General features: G+C 49.0%; 1 protein-coding gene across 3 annotated transcripts in view; it reads right to left on the bottom strand.

Moving 5' to 3' along the window:
* The window catches only part of TMEM150C (transmembrane protein 150C), a 23,606-nt gene extending 4,102 nt beyond the window's left edge, over positions 1-19,504 (bottom strand). The window contains exons 1-8 of one of the 3 annotated variants that reach the window (XM_039391046.1): positions 19,486-19,504; positions 13,469-13,603; positions 7,924-8,008; positions 6,809-6,862; positions 6,660-6,692; positions 6,492-6,559; positions 2,866-2,993; positions 547-724 (exon numbers count right to left, since the gene is read on the bottom strand). In XM_039391046.1, coding sequence (XP_039246980.1) covers positions 547-724; positions 2,866-2,993; positions 6,492-6,559; positions 6,660-6,692; positions 6,809-6,862; positions 7,924-8,008; positions 13,469-13,475 — 553 coding nt within the window. In that variant the 5' untranslated portion in view covers positions 13,476-13,603; positions 19,486-19,504. Of the gene's footprint in view, positions 1-546; positions 725-2,865; positions 2,994-6,491; positions 6,560-6,659; positions 6,693-6,808; positions 6,863-7,923; positions 8,009-13,468; positions 13,604-19,089; positions 19,145-19,485 lie in introns of those variants that run through there. The other 2 variants (XM_027738511.2, XM_027738513.2) reach the window with 2 other exon arrangements.

Here is a 19,504-nt window from a genome sequence, read left to right as displayed (position 1 = left end):
CCCCACAGCCCAAATCCCATCTGTAAAGCACTTAGTTTTAACCTGAAGCCCATGTCATCCAGGAGCTCTTGACTGTGATAACTGTCTTAAAAGGCAGAGCTGGATATAGCACTCTGGAGCATTTCAACAAACACGTCAAAATCTTTTCATCTTCAGAAACCCAATTTCTTCCACTGTTCCTTTGTTCTCCTGGGAATTTTTATCTCAATATTTTTCATAGTCTTAAATGCTACTGTGTAGGTAAGAGTGGTGCCATTAAATCGCACAGATACTATTCAATATTGTAACCACTTTGGATATCACTAACTAAGAAGCTTTAGAAACATTTATGAAGGAACTGAGCCCATCTGTGAAGCAGTGCATCCTGGTAAAACACAAGTAGCAAAATGAGCCAATTATAGAGCAGTGCCATGAAGACAAACTGAGTAGCATTCCTAAATTGTTTGAGATGCTAGGGCAGATGTGGGAAGAGCCAATGTTCCCTGCTGCAGAAAGTGTTGGACGCATACGATACCTGGATTCCCAGGGAGCCAGACAAAAGGATACAGAGCACCACGCAGAGGGTGATGCTGGCTGAGAGAGCAACTCGTGGAATCCCGGCTTTCCGCCCCTCATTCTTCAGGTTGATCTTGAGGGTAAGGGCAGACTGGATCCAGCATGCCAAGGTTCCAAAGCCAAAGGTCAGCGATGTGCCCACGTTGTGGATCTCCTCATCGTTGGAAAGCTAAGAACAAACAAAACGGTGATTGTTTGAACACCACAGGAATTACTGGATAGCTAATTGGATTGCTGCTGAGGTGGGATGGGGGAGAGTGAGAATCACTGAAGTGTGAGGCAGAGATGCTGTATCATTTCTTCTGGCAGAGGTGTAAGGTGTAACATAACCAAGATGAGCTGACAGCTGTCACAGTTGAGCAGATCACCTGCCTGAAGCTCAAGCACAGTGGAAAATGCAGTTGCTTGAGGACTGCCTCCACAGCTCCCTGACAAGACTCGCAAATGCAGAGCTCCGAAATAAATCCTTCCCTGGCTCAAAGCAATGGTCAGGGCAGGCAAGGACAACCCCCTGGGTCTTGTACAGCTCCTTGCAATGGATGCAAATTGTGCAGTCTTCAGTGCCAGCTACAGGGAGCAGTGCTGCCTGGGGCAGTGGGTAGCCACAGCCCTGACACCTCCACCGAGCTAGCACATGCCAAAACACAAGTACATGCTCCTGGTTTGGCAAATTTCTCCAACCAAACTCCCTGTCCTGCCCATCCTTGACCATTGGGATCTGAGGCAAATGAACCCAATCTCTCCGGAGTGCAAGTGCTTCTCTGTTCCTTGGGCTGCCGTGTCTCACAGGGCACAGTGACTGTGCAATACTGCAAGGCTAAAAGGCAGCCAGGTTCAATAAGCAAGAGTCTGCAAAGAGACCCCTTGAGGCTGCAAATCCATTCGCCAAGTCCAATATTAAGCCAAACAATTTCCCTTTCCCCTCTGCCTCTGAGGCTTTTTCCGGAAAAGAAACCATCAGTCTGTAATTTCTTTCTGCAGCCTCAATTCCTGTTCGGTGATTTTACAAATCCCTATCAAATAAGACACAATCTTCAGGATAACAATCTTGGTGCTGTGCCTCCATTGATCCTCTCCTCTCTATCCTGAGTTTTTTCTAAGGGTAGGTCCAAATCATACTACAGGCAAAAATAACATTGAGCTGCCTTTCCCAGGGTAGTCTGCACTGCAAAGGACTCACAGTTATAATGTTCCTCTAAAACAACCGATCTGTAATTTTCCAGAAATATGATTTAATGCCACATCCGTCTTAGCAGTCAGCTTAGCACGGACTAAGTTCTCATTACCACATCCTTTCATGTCTGGCAAAAGATCTAAGCAAGGATACAGATGACTAACACGGAGTGGATAATTAGTTCAGAATTTATAACCTGGAAGACCAGGTCCATAAAAGTCAAATTATCTCACACCGCATTCATAAGGAAAAAAGAAGTCAACTGTAAAAGACACAAAGTTCCTGCAATTACTCTATAACCCAAGGGGGTACTCACCCTTTAGAAAACAAGTACCTTTTCATATTGGCTCCCTGTCTGCAAAGCGAGGAAAGTAGCCTACACTGACCTTTCTCAGTTCCTGCCATTATTGGGGGTCATTACTTGCACCCCAGTGAGAGGGAGAGCATCAGAGGCAGCAAAGGGACGGGAAACCCAAGTGCTGCTGACTTGAACGCCTTGATTTTCTCTGCAGACCTAACAGACGCACCCATGAACGCAGCAGACATCCATCCCTACAGATGTGGCAGATGTTTGTATAATGTTGCAAAGACCGAGAATGGGAGGGCCCTCGTCCAGAGGCCCATCATATTAGAAATCATAGCGCTCCTCTGCCGTGTCCCTCTCCTGGCAGGTCTAAGAATCAGCAGGAGGCAGATTTAAAGCAACATATATTTTAAACGAAGGACACTGAACTGTCTGCTAAATCTGTACGGGCAGCTGTGCATCTGTTCACACAGATGCGTACGTAAACTTCCCACTCCATCCTTTTACCCAGGACCATCTGTGCCAACTCCCATAGCTCAAAAGATTCAAGAGGTTCCTGCTATGGCTCTGGACAGGTCAAGTGTAAGCATGCAGGTGAAAATCCTGCTGGAAGTACAAGAAAAATTATTGCGGCCCTTCATCTCAGCATGTCACTGGAGCCACGTGAGCGGCAGACAGAGGTGGCAGAGCAGGTACAAAGAGGGCTGGGGCACAGCCAGACATGTTATCTCCTGAGCTCACATCACAGGTAGTTCAAAGACCTAAACAGATCGGCTGGAAAAGCAGGAAACTCACATCACAGACAGAGCGGTCCAAGCCTGCAGTGCAGTACCTGAAAGTTGCCGAGTAGGGTCATCCCAAAAGAGGCCAAGCACAATGCCACCAAGCCGCTGACGTTCAGCCAAGGGTTTAGCACCTTTGGCTTCAGCTGAATGAAGCGCAGGACAGCCACAACAAGCGCTGAGAAGGAAACAGAACGCAAGGTGTGTCATTAGGCAGAACCTGCTGCAGTAAACAGCTGGCTGGGGGCTCACAGATCCCTCCCCATCTCTGTACCCAGAGGGGAGAGTTCACTGCAGGCCAGCTATCTTAGTGCTTCTGCATGGCCCCCTCCCTCTTAGTCAGGGACAAGACTAAAACCAGGGGGCATTTCTCTTGTAGTCTGGTTACACTGAGCTCCAGGCTTCTTGTTGTCATGATGTTTTGTCTAGGAGCTGGGTTGCAAATTTTCTGGGGGAAAGAACACCTTCCTGTTTGCCTGTGAAGCTCTCAGCACATAGTCTATCACATAGACACCATGCATTCATTTTGTGGCAGCTGGGCTTCCACTGTTTCACTCCACTGTCGAGCTCTCCTGGGGGAGGTATGTCAAATCCCACTTGTATTAAAAACGTATGAATGGCACACACATATTTTTGCAGGTTTTACCATAATGCCCACTGCCTCCTCTCCTCCTTTGGAACAAGTTTTGTTGCCACGAACATAAGCCAAAATACTGCACTAATTTTCCATGAAGAACAGAACAACAGTCCTTCCAAGGTTACAATTACCCCAAGTGCTATATGATACATGATAGATACGATACATGATATATCATATGATATTACATAACCCCAGAAGATATTAAAATTGTATATTCTTCCCCTCCATAGGGAATGCTGCATGGAATAACACAGAAAGCCAGGCAAACAGTTGGCCTTCAAAGGGGATTAAAACCAGAGCACTAAAAAGCTATTTAGTTAAACAGGCAAATTTCCTGGTTGCTGTCAAACACCTTCTCATGCTCATGCTCAAACTGATAGCACGCAGGTCATATTGTTGTAAATCGTTTGCCTTAGCAAATTAGATCTGTATTTTCCACAAAACCCCTGGTATAATACCAAAAACATGGTTTAGGAAAATAAGAGCACTGTAAGTAAAAAATACCCACTTTTGTGCAAACTGCAAATGATATTTCAGTTTACTCTCTTACAATTTTCCCATGTAAATCAATCCACTCCAAATCCTTGAAAACAAGAGAACTCTGTTCCCCTAAAAATGGGGATTTCTTTTTTTCATCCCCAGCTAATTGTCAGGGACAGCCACCCTGTGACTACTTGAGCTCACATGCAGGAACTTTTTCATTTCTATTCTACAGTACAGAATCCTGAAATTATGTGATCTTTTTCTAAAACTCGGTGGGAATTACAAAAGGGATTTTAAAGCATTTTGTGCAAAAAATGGCATTCTCAATTTCAGTAATTCCTACATTTCTAGTAGGTTTCTGTAGTTTTTCTCTCCTATAGCTTTGACATAACTAAAGTGGCCAGAGGTACAAGCTAAAAGCAGCTCTCAGAAGCACACAAATACAGCAGAGGAAAGTCTGACTTTATCCACAAAGCAGAGATTAGAACAGAAGAGACTATTTCTGTCAGAAGGGATCCACAACAATCATCTCATCCTACTGATGACAAATTCAGGGCTGACCAAAAGTTAAAGCATATTATTAAAGGGCACTCTCCAGATGCTTCTTAAACAATGACAGGCTTGAGGCATTGACCACTCCACTAGGAATCCTGTTCCAGTGTTTGACTATTCTCTCAGTAGAGAAATGTTCAGTCTAAACTCCCCCTGATGCACCTTTGAATCATTCCATTGTGCCCTGTCACTGGATCCCAGGGAGATCACCACCTCCCTCTCTCTGTCCCCTCCTCAGGAAGCTTGAGAGAGCAAAGAGGTTGCCCCTCAGCCTCTTTGTCTCCAAACCAGACAAACCCAAAGTTCCTCATAGGACATTCCTTCCAGCCTGTCCACCAGCTTTGTTACCCTCCTCTGGGCACATTCAAGGACCTTCACAGCCTTCTTAAGTTGTGGGGCCCAGAACTGCACATGGTATTTAAGGTGAGGCTGCACCAATGCTGAGGACAGTGGGATAATCACCTCTTTTGAGGGGCTGATTGTGCTGTGTTTCATGCACCCCAGGATGGGGTTTGCCCTTTTGGCTACCGGGGCACACACTTCTGACTCACAACTGAGCTGCTGTCGACCAGCACCCTCAGATCCCTTTCTGAAGGGCTGCTCTCCAGCCACTCCTCTCCCTGTTTATATCTGAGCCCAGAGTGACTCCAACCTAGGTGCAGGATGGAGATTTGGACTTGTTAAATTTCATCCCACTAATCATTGCCCATTGTCCCAGTCATCTAGAACTCTCTGAAAGGCATCTTGTTCCTCAAGAGATCCAACAGGACATCCTCGTTTGGTATCATCAGCAAACTTGCTAATGGTGCCTTCGCCTCCTGCATCCAGATTGTTGATAAAAATATTGAACAGAACTAGCCCTAGTGATTGCATTATTCTTTAAACATGTCCAGAAGATCTCCATAATTTTTCCAGGAACTGAGGTTAGACTAACAGGTTTGTAGTTCCTCAGGTCTTCCCTCATGCCCTTCTTGTAGATTGGAATAACACTGGCTGGCTTTCAGTTGGCAGAGATCTCCCCAGACTCCCAAGACCTTTGGTAGATGACTGAGAGGGGCCCTCCCAAAACATCCACTAGCTCCTTCAGGACTCCGGGATGAATCCCATCAGGACCAAGGGACTTGTGAGCATTCAGCTGATACAGCTGGTCCCTTACAATTCCAGTACCTACAAATGGAAAATCACTGCTCCTGCACTTGTGGTCCTCTGACTCAGGGGACTGGGCAGCTCAAGGTCCATCAGCATTACTAAAGACTGAGACCAAAGAAAAAAAAAGGCATTGAATGCCTCCACTTCTTCTTCATCCCCATTAGTCAGGTTACAAGTCTTCAACAAGTATCCATCCAATATTTTCTTTAGATCCCCTTTTGCCACTGACATATTTACAAACACCCTTCTTGTTGTCTGAAACTACTCTGGCCGGTTTCAAATCTAACTGAGCTTTCCCATCTTCTCCCTGCACATACAACCCACAGCTCTGCAATCTTCCTGTGAAGTCTGACCTTCCTTCCACAGATCACACACTGGCTTTTTCCTCTTGATTGCCACAAGGAGTGCCCTGCTCAGCCAAGCTGTTTTTCTGCCCCACTTCTTGACCGCAATCCCATACAGTGGGATTGCCTGGCCTTGTGCTTCTAAAAGGTGGTTCTTAAAGACTGACCAGCAACTGTGGAGCCCTAAGACCTCAAAAACATATTCCCAGGGTATTTAGGGTGACCACTCTGTTGTCCTTTTTTCTCATTACAGCAAAAATTCTAAACCATTCCATGATCACCATGCCCAAGGCAGTCACCTACCATCTCATCTCCCACGACACATGTGCAGTCTGGAGGTTATATTTCCCTCGTTATATTTCTTTTTTGCCATGGGAAGAAGCAGCAATGAAAGTGCACAGTTTAAAAGATTTCACATCATGACATTCCAGAACAGTATGTATGGGATATTACTTATGTTTCAGTGACTCTTAAACCGAGAAAGAAACATTCCACTGGTGGTTCCTACCTAGAAATGCCGCCATGTTCATGACTTGACTAAACACACAGCTTGCAGGAGGTGCATCACCTGCAATACTTGAAAATATAAAGTGTGTCATTGTAACTCTAGGATGGTAAAGACACATAAATAACAACCATTATCAGAACGGTAACTGGAAGAAAATAATTCACCTACCTTATATAAGGCGGTCTTTTGGGACCAGGTTTCCTAAGAGACATAGGCATAGGAATAAAGATTCAAGGTTTTCTTTTCCATTTAGCTTTAATTGTTTTATTATTTTAAAGAAACAAGTGATTGAACATAAAGCCACAACCAGCTCTTACCTGTCTGGTACATTTAGTGGGAGAATTTTGTTATCTTCCACTGCTATAAAGTACCTGTCAAAAAGAAAGAAAAAAAAAAGATGAAAGTGGTGTAAAACCTCATCCTGGCTTTCATTCCAAATATCACCCAAACAACACATTAAGTGTCTCAAAGCTCCCTGGCAGGATCTGCTGGAGGCAGCCTGTGCTTCTCTCTGCTCAAGCAGGCAGTTTTGCTTATTTCCCAGCCTAGCTATGTGCCTTCCTTTGTGTTGCATCTGGTTTGCAGGTCAGGTAGACAAAGAGGGTCACTGAACTGAGCTGCCTTAAAAATAACCAGCCCAGGCAATATTTTCATTTTTAATTTGAATAATTTGATTCATCAGGTTTACCATGGTCCTCCTTCCACAAAAGCTGTTTTAATACAGAGGGGATGGGACAAGAAGAACAACAAGCAATAGAGGTCAGACAAAAGGCTTAAGCTGCCCCTGCTGCTGAAAAACAACATCCACAGACCATGGCCAAAGCCACATCTTACAACATAAATGCTTCTCACGCTGAGCATAGCTGCTAATGACACATTTATTGCTCTCAAATTCATGCTGCAGTCATCTGCCTGCATGCTTGGAGAGAGTCCAGCTCAGGGAAATGCATGTCTTGTGTGCATTTTGGTAAGGAGCGTTAGGGAGAAAGTGAGGTGTCAGCATTAAGCTGCTGGCAGGTTCAGTGCAGTGCTGGATGCTGCAGATTTCGAGTTTCCACCCCAAAGCAGGGCCTAAGTGTTTCTCCAAGAGGTCTGCTGAGTCATTCAAAGAAAACAATTTTAAAGGGAATATTTGCATTTTTGTCTATCCCATTTCAGGCAGCTCCCAGGAACATGTGCCAGGAAGAAGGCAAGGTCAGAAGCTTGTCCTGGAGAGCATAGAAACTCAGAGATAAAAATGTGATCCTCCAAGCCATGAACTGGCAGAGACTGTCCCCTGCCCCTGTCGTGTGCCTTCCCAGCCCCACAGTAACTCCAGGACACAGCATCCCCAAAAGACTCTCTGTACTGAGATGCAGCCCACACCTCAGTGTTACTTCTGACTGCCCCAGCCTGACTTGCTCTCCCAAATAACCGTCAGGAGAAAACTTACACTATCCATAATCCAGCTGATGTAAACAGGGTAAAGACAAGAGGTAAAAACATCCACACGCTGCATTTTTTCCCATCCATACCTGCTGGAAACAAAGAACAACGTAAAAACAAAAGAAAGGAGAGGGCAGAGGTACCCACCCACCTTGGCCCCCCTCGTTTGAAAGCACAAAGAGCATCCACACAGGTGACAAAGCATCAAGTTCCTCATGGCCACTGCAAACCTTTCACACTGTCACTACTGGCATAAGGGGTTAAGCTGCTGCACACAGGCAGCATCATCCACAGGGTGCATAAAAACCAGGGCACAAACAGCCTGGGGCTGTGGAGCAGGAGACTTTTCAGACACACCTACAGAATCTGAGTGGGTTTTCAAAGTATTTTTCCCGAGCATTTTGCACAAGGTGACACCACGAGACCCTCAGCCCTAATTCCCTACTACTTCCCACCGGCACAAGGCAAAGCAGCCTCCTACCCAGGATCATCACCAATTCCACACGCTGCCCCAGCAAAGCCTGCAGCACGAGGAGAGAAGGATGCACGTGCTGCGTCAAAACCTCACAAAGCACACGACCGGCTCCCATCCCGGCCACAGCAATCAGCCAAAACTAATGTTTGGCCACACCCAGAGTGGAGCCAAGCTGATTGCCGGCACCCAGAGTGCTGTCAGGAGTCAGGATGAGGTGTTACAACTGGATGCAGGCACTGTGAAATCCTGCCTGTGGCGTAAGGATGCTGCGCACACCACCTCCCGAGGAAGCATCTGTCCCCCAGGCAAGATCACACTGGGTGAGCATCTGGAATGCCAGGGCTGTTCCTGTAATATGTGCCATTCAGAAATGCTGCTGTGTTGCTGTGCTGCAGACACAGAGAGTCCTGTCTCCCTGTGAGTCCTCTGACAACGGATCAAGTATTTCCTTATGCTCTGTCCTCCCCCATACGTGTCCCTCCCAGCACTGGCACAGCCAAGAGACACAGAGAGTGAACAGCATGAGGCTCATGGCTCCAGCACCTGCTTTACTTTCCCCAGAGCAGCAGTACCTGTGCCCCTGCACTCTGCTTCCCTCCCATAGCCTGCTGCAGGGCAGGCATTTCCTGGGGTCACCAAGGCCCACACGGGACAGCGAGGCACCCTGGGGTGCCAGGGCAGCTTGGAGATGATGGCCTTTCACTAAAGCCTGCTTGTATTTGCAGCTTAATTACCTCATCCAGGTAAAAGGTCCTTAAAGCAATGACTCTCCCCTTTGCCCCAGAGAAGAAAGTGCCCATGCTGTTGTCTTCCTCCTCTCAGCTGCCCTGGCCTTCCTATATCTGCAGCACAGGAACCATGGTCTTTTTGGGCTGCTGCCTTGCTCTCTCCCCACTGTGAAGACTCACAGAAGAGAGTAAGCACCCCCACCATGCCACAGGAGCCCCCAGCTCACTGCTCCCCCAAGGCAGCCCCCACCTGCAAAGGCAATACTGTCTTGACTGCTCAGGGCCCCAGACACCAACTCCCTCTCTGCCTTATAGTGACAGAGGCTGAAGGAATAGAGATGAGGCTCCCCACACTCTTTAGAAGGCATGGCAGCCTCACACTTGCCTCTATAGGTCAGTTGTCTTGTTCTCCCTGCAAATTGCCTAACAGGTATGCAAAACAACACCCTGGCAGTACCCTGAGTCACACCACGCTTGCACAAAACCATGAGGCCGTGATTTGGTGCTGCCTGTATGGACAGCCTCGAGTGAGGCTGAATTCCAAACCTCAAAACACAGAACAGCAATCAGATAAGGTCTCTTCCCTGACCTGGGAGCAGAGAGAACTGCAGACAGGGACCATGAAATGATGCCAGTATTAAGTATGTCGTTTTAAAAGGCAGTCAGCTCCGTGCTTACAGATCTTTAGCACAGTCTAACAGATCAGAAGAAATTATCGATGAGGGAAGACTAAATTTCCACACCAATCTCACCTCTTTTCCTCTCCTCTCGCACAGGAGACACACAGTGTTTCACAGCTCTGTTCCCGGCACAGCCCCCACCGCAGCGCTTCCAACTATTCCATGAAGTGCTGCCCTTGCCTTTTCCTCCCACTGCTCACCAGCAATGCAGCAGCATCCCTTACCTGGTGTTAGACATTACTCTGGTACTGGGAGACCCGTGCCAGCCATGTCAAAGACCACTTCCAGGTGGCACCTGCCTCACCTGTGCCCCTGATGGACCCTGGTAGCACAGTGCCTAAGTGCCAGTGCCCCACACAAGAGAGGCATAACTGTATCCAAGTTCCTCACTCCTGCCTTGGCTAAAGGTAGAAGGCAGGTAACATCACCTCTAGGTAACTACTGCCATTGATTCTCCTCTTCTCTCTGGTGGTGGCTGGACTAAGCCAAGGTAACACAAATCTTTCAGGTCAGGGGATGGCACATCTTATTGTTTACCCTTCCCCTTTGGAAAGGTACAAAAGATTCATTTACGCAATAAAAGCAAATAGCAGCCATAACACCTGGCTCCATTAATGGGTTGCCACAGCTCCTCCACCTTCCAGCATGCCTCCCAGCCAAAAACCAGCAGCCTTCACAAGCTATTTCAGTGTTGTCTGTCATGCAGAGAGGGAGGTGGCACGGGACTTTTCCCTCAGGTAGAGCAGCGAGGCAGCACATAGGGACAAGGACTCCACATCAGAATGGAGTGGGGAAATATGAAAATACTGTCCAGATAGTATTTTACTATCTATTTTACTATTTTACTATATTACTCTGTGCTGAGCTCTAAAATAGAGCAAGGCCAGGACTAGTGCCCAACCTCATCAAAGTCAGAGCAACACGGATACAGATTCACTCCCTTGGAAAACAACCCTGTGTTTAATATTCACTGTGCCACACAGAGTCCCCTTCCATCAACAACTAACAGAAAATGACATCTGAAATCATTGCATATTAAATGAATGATCAGCACAGAGCACAGTGTCCTGATGGGGAGCGAGATCCATAGTTCAGAGGAACACGTTCATTTCAGCCAGTTAAAAGGAACCACCCAGAGAAACAGCCCCCCCAGCACACACCTCATCACAGCTGGTTGGTTTGCACTGAGGAGAGAGGGCAGCACTCCCAGGGAGAACAAGGACCTGTGTAGAGCCAGGTCTTCACCAGAGCTCAGTGAACACCTCTCAGTGCTGGCCATTGGCACAGCCCAAACATGCTTGAATATGTTTTAGCATCCCCATGTCGGCAGAGGATGGTTTAAAACCAGGGCTCAGCTCCTGCAAATTTCTCATTTACTCCCTGCTGTGTTACTCAGGTGCCAGGAACAAGATTACATGTAACCTCAACTTCCTCCAAAGGAGAAACCATGGCATGTGCCAAACCTGCCCAGCTTTGCATTAGTGTTCAGCAGATATCACTCTCAGCAGTTGCCTTTGAGTTAACCTGTCCTTTTCGGGGATGTCCCCAGTGTTTGTGTCTTCCAGCCGGGAGACCTCCATGCAGACTAAGACCAGCACCTCTAACAGCAGCCAGGTACAAGAGAATGAGGAAGCCAAGCATCAGCCTCCTCTGCAACACCACAGCAAATGGTTTAGGCAAAGTAAAATGCCAAGGGCAATAGGAAAAATAGCCTAAATTCTTTGTGGGAAATGTAGAAACAAATTCTTTGACAGCTAATTGCTCCAAGGGGATGACATAAAGCCAACCTTCCTCTCCACGGCTCTGTTCTGCATTGTTGACACGACCAGCGATGCCAAATCTGAGCAGTCAACTCCAGCTGGCAATAACAGCCATCTCTGCCAGCCCGTGTTTTACCAAATAAACACACTGTGACCAAGAGGCAGTTGGTAATTGCCCACACCCATTTGTCTTCCATTTTTAAGGCTTGCACAGGAAGGCCTTCAGCAACAGAAATCCCTCATGCTGTAATGGATTCACAAGACTAATAAAAATGTTTTCAACTTCACAGCTGACCCCAGCCAGAATCAGCCCACCTCCTCAAAAGCTCACACTGTGGTTTTCCAGTCCCTCTTGACACATGCTCTTGCACCAGCATTGCAAAAACCCTGTCGAGGTGCACTCCTGATGCCAGCTAATATGGATCAGAGTCCAGAATTGCAAAGGGTTTCACATTAGCACGGCCCCGGTGTTTGTCTTGAGAATTTCTCTTAATGCAGGCTTACTCCCTTATCTCCAATTTCATTTTTATGTCTAAATCTGCTCAGACTGTCAGCTGTTTGCTCTGCTTATATTACCACTGCCCCACTACGCACCCTCAACCAATTAAGCTTCCATTCCTCTAATGTATACACTTCAATTACAGCAGGCAGCTCACCAAACATATACTGCTGCTTGATCAAGGTTCATTTAATGTGGACATCTTAATTTCATCTGCCAAGCGAAGTTACAGGCTCTTCCTGAAGCTGCTTTCACCAGAGAACACGAATGTAAGGAAGGACAAAATTACCATATTAACATATATCTTTTTTAAGACTAAAGCATCCAGATGCATTTCAAATGCATAATAAACCAGAGCAACTCTCCTGCATTTCATTGCACAAGGCCACCGAGTTATTTCAGAGAATAGATACGAAGCCAGAAGCACTGGGAGAAGGAGGACACTGTTCAAAACATAGAGCAAGTCATAAAGAATTGCTGCCAGTCAGGAACAATCAAAGGGGAACAAACACAATTTGTCTTTTGGGGGAGCCCACTATAGCTCTCTGTTGCTTTTGAAAGCAAAAATAACCACAGTCACTTGATACCTAATCACTGTAAGTGAGTGGATACAAACCAGCACATTACATAACCTGCCACCCACAAGTCACAAAAGCCAACATAACAAAGGAGAGCATTTTCGGGTTTATCTCAAGGTTCGAAGCGTGAGCACACAACGAGAGAGATAAGACGTGACAGAGTCTTGTAAATATGTAACAAAATGGTGGGGTAACAGGAAAAGAAGTGATCCCCTCTGTCAGCAGGGTATGACGTTCTGCTTGCTCCGGGTACCCGCCTACCGTCTCACGGATGTGCAGAAGTGCCATTTTCATTTATTCATATGAGAGGAATGGGAAAAGGTAAAGACATCTCTGGGTTGTGCACGGGGGAAGCAGGAGATGCTTCAGTAACCCTGCAACGATGTTGAGAGGCAATGCTTTCACCCACAGCAACATCCGTGCATGTTTCTTGTCTCGTCTCACACACTGAATGCACTCAGTGTGCTAATGAAATGTTCTGGCCAACATAAACCTATCGGACATAGGAAATGAAACCTTCTAGCCACCAAAAAGCAGGGGGCAGAAAAGGACATATTATTATCCACTTGCCCACATCGCCTCTCCAGGTTTCCCCCAGGTAGCTGTCTCCTGCAGTTGCGTACAGTTAATTTGTTATCAATTCTCTAAATACATATATACTTACATCTATGCACATATAGATATATATATATCCTGAGTGCCTTGGTAAGAAGACCATGCGACTGACAGATTGTCCGACCCAGAGATACTCCTGCAGCACTGCTGGGTCTCTACTGTCCTTCAAGAAGTGCCCTCAGTATTCTGCTTCCTGCTGCCACGCATGAGTACTTACAGGCCATTTAGCAACCAGTGTTGAACTGCTGTGTTACAGGCAGAGACATCGACTGTGGACTCTTCTGGGCTGGCTCTGCCCTCCTCGCATCTGGCGTTGTACAGACCAGGCTCACCCCACTTCCAGGTCACGTTCCTGGATGTCATAAAAGAAAAATTAACATAATTTGCCACCGTAGGACCAAAGGGTTCTGCAGGCTTTGACAGCTCTGTGCTCTGGCCCATGCACCTACATGAGCCCACACCGACTTCCATGAGGTCCCACTCATACCATGAGCAGGGCTTGGGCAGTCGTGGCCCTCAGCCTGCAAACAGGCCAAAGGAGGCAGAGGCAGGAGCTGGGTAAGGCAGAAGGTACACATCCAGTTCAGATGGAAAGAGCTGGGTCAGCAGACAGCCGGGAGCAGCCAGGGTGAGCTGAGGAGCACTACATTTTGCAGGTGCTGTGTGTCTGCTTGCCCCAGGGATCCCATTCTGCCTGGGAGCATCCACTGCAAGATTCAGCCATTCTGGCTCCTCGTGACCTCAGAGGCTGCACAAGTCAGGTGGCAACCTGTGAGTGCTCCCACCATGTGTTGGACTGCCCGCATCCCAGGGCAGATATTACTTACCACCTCTCCAAGGGCAGATATTTAGGAATACACACAGTGCCAGTAGCTCAGTGTGCAGCTGCAGTGTGAGCTGCAGGTTGTGCCCTGGGTGGGGGAAATGGCTGGAGCCCCAGGCAAGGGGCTGTGACCTGGCACCAACCCTTTGCCTGACAAAGGGCACAGGGACCTGTGGTGCTGGCCAGGGATGGCCGGTCAGCCAGAGACTCTGTAGGTTCCAAAACAGTGAGAAGACCCCAGACTAAATATCACAATTGGAACAGGCTCACAGATTGTGAGGATATAAAAGCACAGGGATTCCTTAGTTCGGGGTCCCTCCCCAGAGGCACCAATTCGAGCTGTTTCTGTCCAGCTATTACTGCAGAATGATTCAATTCTTTAAAGGATCCAGAGATCTGGGACTACGCTATGGGAAACTTGGGGTCCAGGCAGTGAGGAAAACCTGTCAGACTGCCTGAGTGTGGGGTGTGTAGGGAGTCAAGCGAGACACCCACTGTGAAGGGACTTCGCTCCCAGCACTGAAAGTCTCAGGTGTGGGAGTGTGACTGCCAGAGAGGCTCCCGGATGGTCGGACAGGAAAGTTTCCCCAATACAGAGATGCTCAAGACTGGGCTGCTTTCACCAGACTTCTGAGACACAAAGGAACCAAACCCCATAGTCTCTCACCACTGCCACCACAAGGGCATATTTTTCCCTTGCCCAATCCTTTTGTTTGGGATGTTTATGACAACAGCACTTACCCCAAAGTCCCAGCCAAACCCGAAAGTGAAGAGCTGATGGAAAATGAGGAGGACTATTTATCTCCTCAAAAAATTAAAGACAGCAAAACTCTCCCTGCTTCAGCTATGCAGTGAAGAGTCTCTGAAACTGTCTCACTGCTCTGCAAGTAATACACAAATGCAGGCTGATGTTATGGCAAAGCCCACAAAGTCAGAGGCACTGTGCAGTCTGTCCAGTGATCATCCTCTACCTCAACCACCCCAATCTAATGACCATTGTCTGAACTAGCAAAAAGCACAATGTCCCCTAAAGTACAGAGATCTTGTCAGTGTATTAATAGATTGATACAGGTGTTTTATTTGCTCCCGAGTTCCAAAAACCACAAACGCCTTAAAGCGTTTCCAATCTGCCCAAGCAAGCAAAGCCAAGACACACATTACACCAGAAGGGGGTAGGAAGCCTGCCCAAAAGGTTTGTCCCATTATCAGGAAAAAAATGTAAGTGTTGGGAGTGGCAAAGAACACTCAACAGGGAGGTGAAACCTGGCAAAGACAGAGACAGATATGTCATGTTGACTTACAGATAGCTTCCAAGGTAAGGAAAGACACACTAAGCCCAGGGGAACAGCCTTTGCAGAATGTTATTCCTGATCATATTGTCTCCTTTTCCAGTTTACAGATGAGAGAGTACAGGCCCTGGAAGCCCAAAACAGTTCCAGGTTTCCCTGCCTTTCCTACCTGCCACTGTTTTTTTCCCCAACAAACACAAGACATACACTCAAGCTACACATCTTCCCACGGAGTGTAAGGAGGGCTTTTCCCGCCTGTTTACTTTGTCTTCCACCTCTCTTGTCCCTTGTACTCTTCTTCTGTTCATCTTTTGGAAGCATAAGCTCCTTTCTCCACTGCAGTTTGCAGCTCTACGCTTTTGAAGAGATGTTCACTATTCCCAAAGCATTTCCTTCAGTAAATGCCAGTTGCTCTGCACTTGTCATGGGGAAAACACCCAAGGCCTGTGAGCTTTTAGGGAGTGTGGCATAACACACCAAGCTTTCTCAGGACAGTTTTCCCTCACCAGCCTCTTCAGCCTGAGGACTCATGCCTCCTCCACAAAAAGAGGTCCTCTTCTCCTTGTATTAACCACCAAAGCCTCTGAGAAGCAGCCATGAGATGATGGGCCGGAGGGTGAGCTACAAGGAAGGGATGTGCAGTACCCATGACCTGGCTTTTGTCATTACTCTAAAGTAGCCCTCTCTGGCATAGAGATTGTCATGGGTACAAACCACCATGTCAGTCTTTTGACTCTGTTTAGACCTGTGGAAATCATTTGCCCTGAGACAAGTACAAGGTAAGCAATCATACACAGGCGTTTTTGTGGTGTTCACCACTGCCTCGCCAGCATTCCTCATTTGTAGGAATTAGTAACATTTGCTTACCAGTGTCCCAAGCTGCTGCAACCAGAAATTGCTGTTTGTAGGGTGCTCAGATGAGCTATAAGAGGAAGGTGCCATACAGCCTTTCACTTCATGCAAACCTGTTGCAAACACAACAGACAGAGGGGACCAGGAAACAGCTTCCACCTGCTAAACGGTGGCCAAGCCTGCAAGCCTGCGTGACCAGCCTCTTCATCGCCTCCAGAGGGCTTAAAACTTTTCATGTCTGTTGAAATATATTCAGAGCCAGACTTTTCCGTGGCACAGGAAACCACAATAAACCACCTCTAAGAGTGTTCAGCTGGGCCAAGACCGCACTGGGGAGGCTCTCCCTGACAAAGCTGTGGCCATCCTCAGTGGCTTGGCCAGGCAGAGGCCTCTCTTGCAGTCCTGTGGTGCCAAAACTCTTCTGGCTCAGGCAGTCACCACTGGTAATCCCAGCAGCTCCTCATGGGAAGCAGGAAATCAGACAGGTCCCTAATCACCTGGATCTGTCCGAGATTAGGAAATCGAGGGGAGGATGCTGGGCACTCCCCCCACCACTGCAGCAGACCAGCCCACATCATCCCTGCTTTTGCTTCCTTCCCTCTGCTACCCACGGGAGAGGCAGCCCAGACCTCTCCTAATGGCACCAGGGAGCACCTCGGCCTCCCCTCCCACCAGACCTGCCCAATATGCCACCAGTTCCACAGGGACAGGTGAGCACAGCTCAGCAGCTCCGAGTGCTGGGGAGGAGGCCTCTGCTCTTGTGTGCGGTGGGCAGGGTGGAGGGAAGTCTTCCCTCCAGTCCTGCACACAGGAGCAGCTCTCCCAGAGGGAGCCAGGTCTGCATGCCTGCCCATGGCAAACACTTCTCAGCTGAGCAAACCACTTGTACAGGGAGACTGCTGCTCTGGTAGGCGCCTCTCACCTGCAGGCATGACCGTCCAGAGGTAACCTCAGCATAAAATATTTGCATTGTATAATAATCTATAGCCCTTTTAATGTTTCATTTCATGGTTTTTGAAGCTTCATCACTCTTCTTTTCCTCTCCTCCCATTCGCTCCACCTGTCCACAACATGTTTTGCTTCCTTTTCACTCTCACCCTGCCTTCATCCCTGAACCTCAGGTGACTGCTTCTGCAACCTGCAGGGACCCAAGGCGAGGGGAGCCAGGCACCTAGAGACCTTTGCAAGTCTTCTTGAGACAGCAAAAACCCACCATTATTCCCACTTTAGACAACAGGGCCAGTGAGTTGCTCACTGAGAGAAATCAGTGACCCAGAGGAGCGTGCACTCACAGAGTCCTGGTCCAAGCCTTCTACTGCACCTGCCAGCCACCCCCTGTCCCAGTGTATCCTTTCCAACATATTGATTAGGATCTTCTCTCTCGTTTCTTAGAGACTTTTCTCCCTTTCTTTGCTTCCACTTAACCTGCAATTATAGCTCATTGTTTCAGCTTGGACTGCAGGATCAGGACCCTAAAGTGTCTCTGTTGGGCCAAACCACAATCTTCCAATGTCAGGCTGCCCGGAAATGGCTGGGGGAGGAGAGGAAACCATGGACACGACATTTCTTCCAAGGAAAAACAATTGACTGTGTTAGTGTTCATACGAGCACACATCCCTGCTCTGCATCTGAAAAGCAAACACTGCAGCACAAAGAATCTTAAAAGGGGAAATGAAACAACTGCACTGACTTTTAGCACCCAGGCTCAGAAAATGCTGACCACTGAGCATGAAGAACCAGAAGAAAATAATTTGACTTTTAATAATCAAGTCCCCTTCTTTTAGACAGTGTCATCTATTTGAACAAGACACAACAGGCAGTCAGCGTGCCAGGATATACCTTTCACACACTGCCCTCCTCCATATTGAGTTGCTATCCATAATTAACCATATATGTGTACATTGCTATGGCATAAGGATTGTGTGAATGTTCATCAGAACATCCTTAAGGCCAGTTTCACAAGAAGCTCTGTTTAAAAAGGAAAAAAAAAAAAAGGCAGAAGGGAAGGTTAACTCATAATTCCTGCAACCTTTCTAGCCCAAGGGCTCTGAATCAAAGGTCTAGCACAAGCATACTGCTGTAGGGAAAAGCTAAGATCCCAAGCAACCCCATCATCACCCTGGGACATCAGCACCCAGCATCTTTATATTGCTCAGAGGCAGGACCTCACCCTTCCTTCCTTCCCTGAGGGACCACAGCGGAGCCCAGTGGCCTTTCTCAAAACCTCTTCCCCTCCTGGGAATTTAGCCGGACACAGCCTGCATGTCCTGACAGGACATCCCGACAGGATCTGGGGAAGGCAGGACCTGTCCCACCCCACAACCTCAACCCAGGTGAGCTTCTCCGCAGACCCCTGTGCAGCAATCCTGGCAGAGGAGCTGCCGAGCTCTGTCACCATCACATCCCTCAGCCCCGAAGCGATGCCACAGAGAGATTCACGGGTGAGAGGGATGCCGGAATCATGACCTAGGCGATCTCTTCCACAGCTGTGTCCTTCGGGCGCTGGTCGGAGCGGCTCTAATCCTCTTACCTACCCCGTGCCTACCTGCCGTAAGCCAGCAAGCTCCAGGGCTGACAGCACCGGGATCGCGGCTCCTCCCGCGCCCTGCAGCACCTGCGGCGCCCCCCGCCCGCCAGCCCTGCCCTGCCCTGCCGACCCTGCCCTGCCGACCCTGCCCTGCCCCGGCCCCGCTCGCACCCGCTGCCCGCGGGGGAGCTCCGCGACCGCCGGGACCGCCGGGACCGCGGCCCGGGAGGGGGCAGCTGGGCAGGGGGTGACGATTGGCGACAAGGAGGGGCGACGGCGAGACGGGAGGGGGTTTCTGGCGCTCCCAAGGGAGGCTCCCAGCCGCGGCTCCCGGGAGCGGCTCCTACCTGCGGGCGGCTCCGGCGGCGGCTCCGGCCCCGGTGGAGGCGGTGAGCGGGGGCCGGGCTGGGTCCGGGGGCCGGGCTGGGGCCAGGTCCCCGCCCCGCCTCGCCCCGCCCCGGACGGGCGGGACAGCGGCCGCCGCGGCCATCGGGGGCTGTAGTTGGTGGTGGAGGTCTTATGTCGCTCTGACCGCCGGGTTTGGGGCTGTGGGACGGGGCCGCGAACGCCCCGGCCCTTCAGAGCATCCCCCGGGCACGGCCAAAACCAAGCCCCGTGTCCGGCCGCAGCAGCGCGGGCTGGCCGCGGGCTCTCCCTGGCGCAGCCCAGTGCGGGGGTCCCTGCGCTGTGTCCCCGTCGCTGCCCGCCCTCCCCGGCCCCGGCAGCACCTGCCCGGCCAGCACCTGCCCAGCCTGCGGCTCT

Source organism: Pipra filicauda, unplaced genomic scaffold (assembly GCF_003945595.2).
Source record: "Pipra filicauda isolate LSUMZ 115617 unplaced genomic scaffold, ASM394559v2 scaffold8_size5757611_pilon, whole genome shotgun sequence".
NCBI lineage: Eukaryota > Metazoa > Chordata > Aves > Passeriformes > Pipridae > Pipra > Pipra filicauda.
Note: the sequence above shows the minus strand (reverse complement) of the source record. Positions and strands in the feature narration are given on the sequence as shown.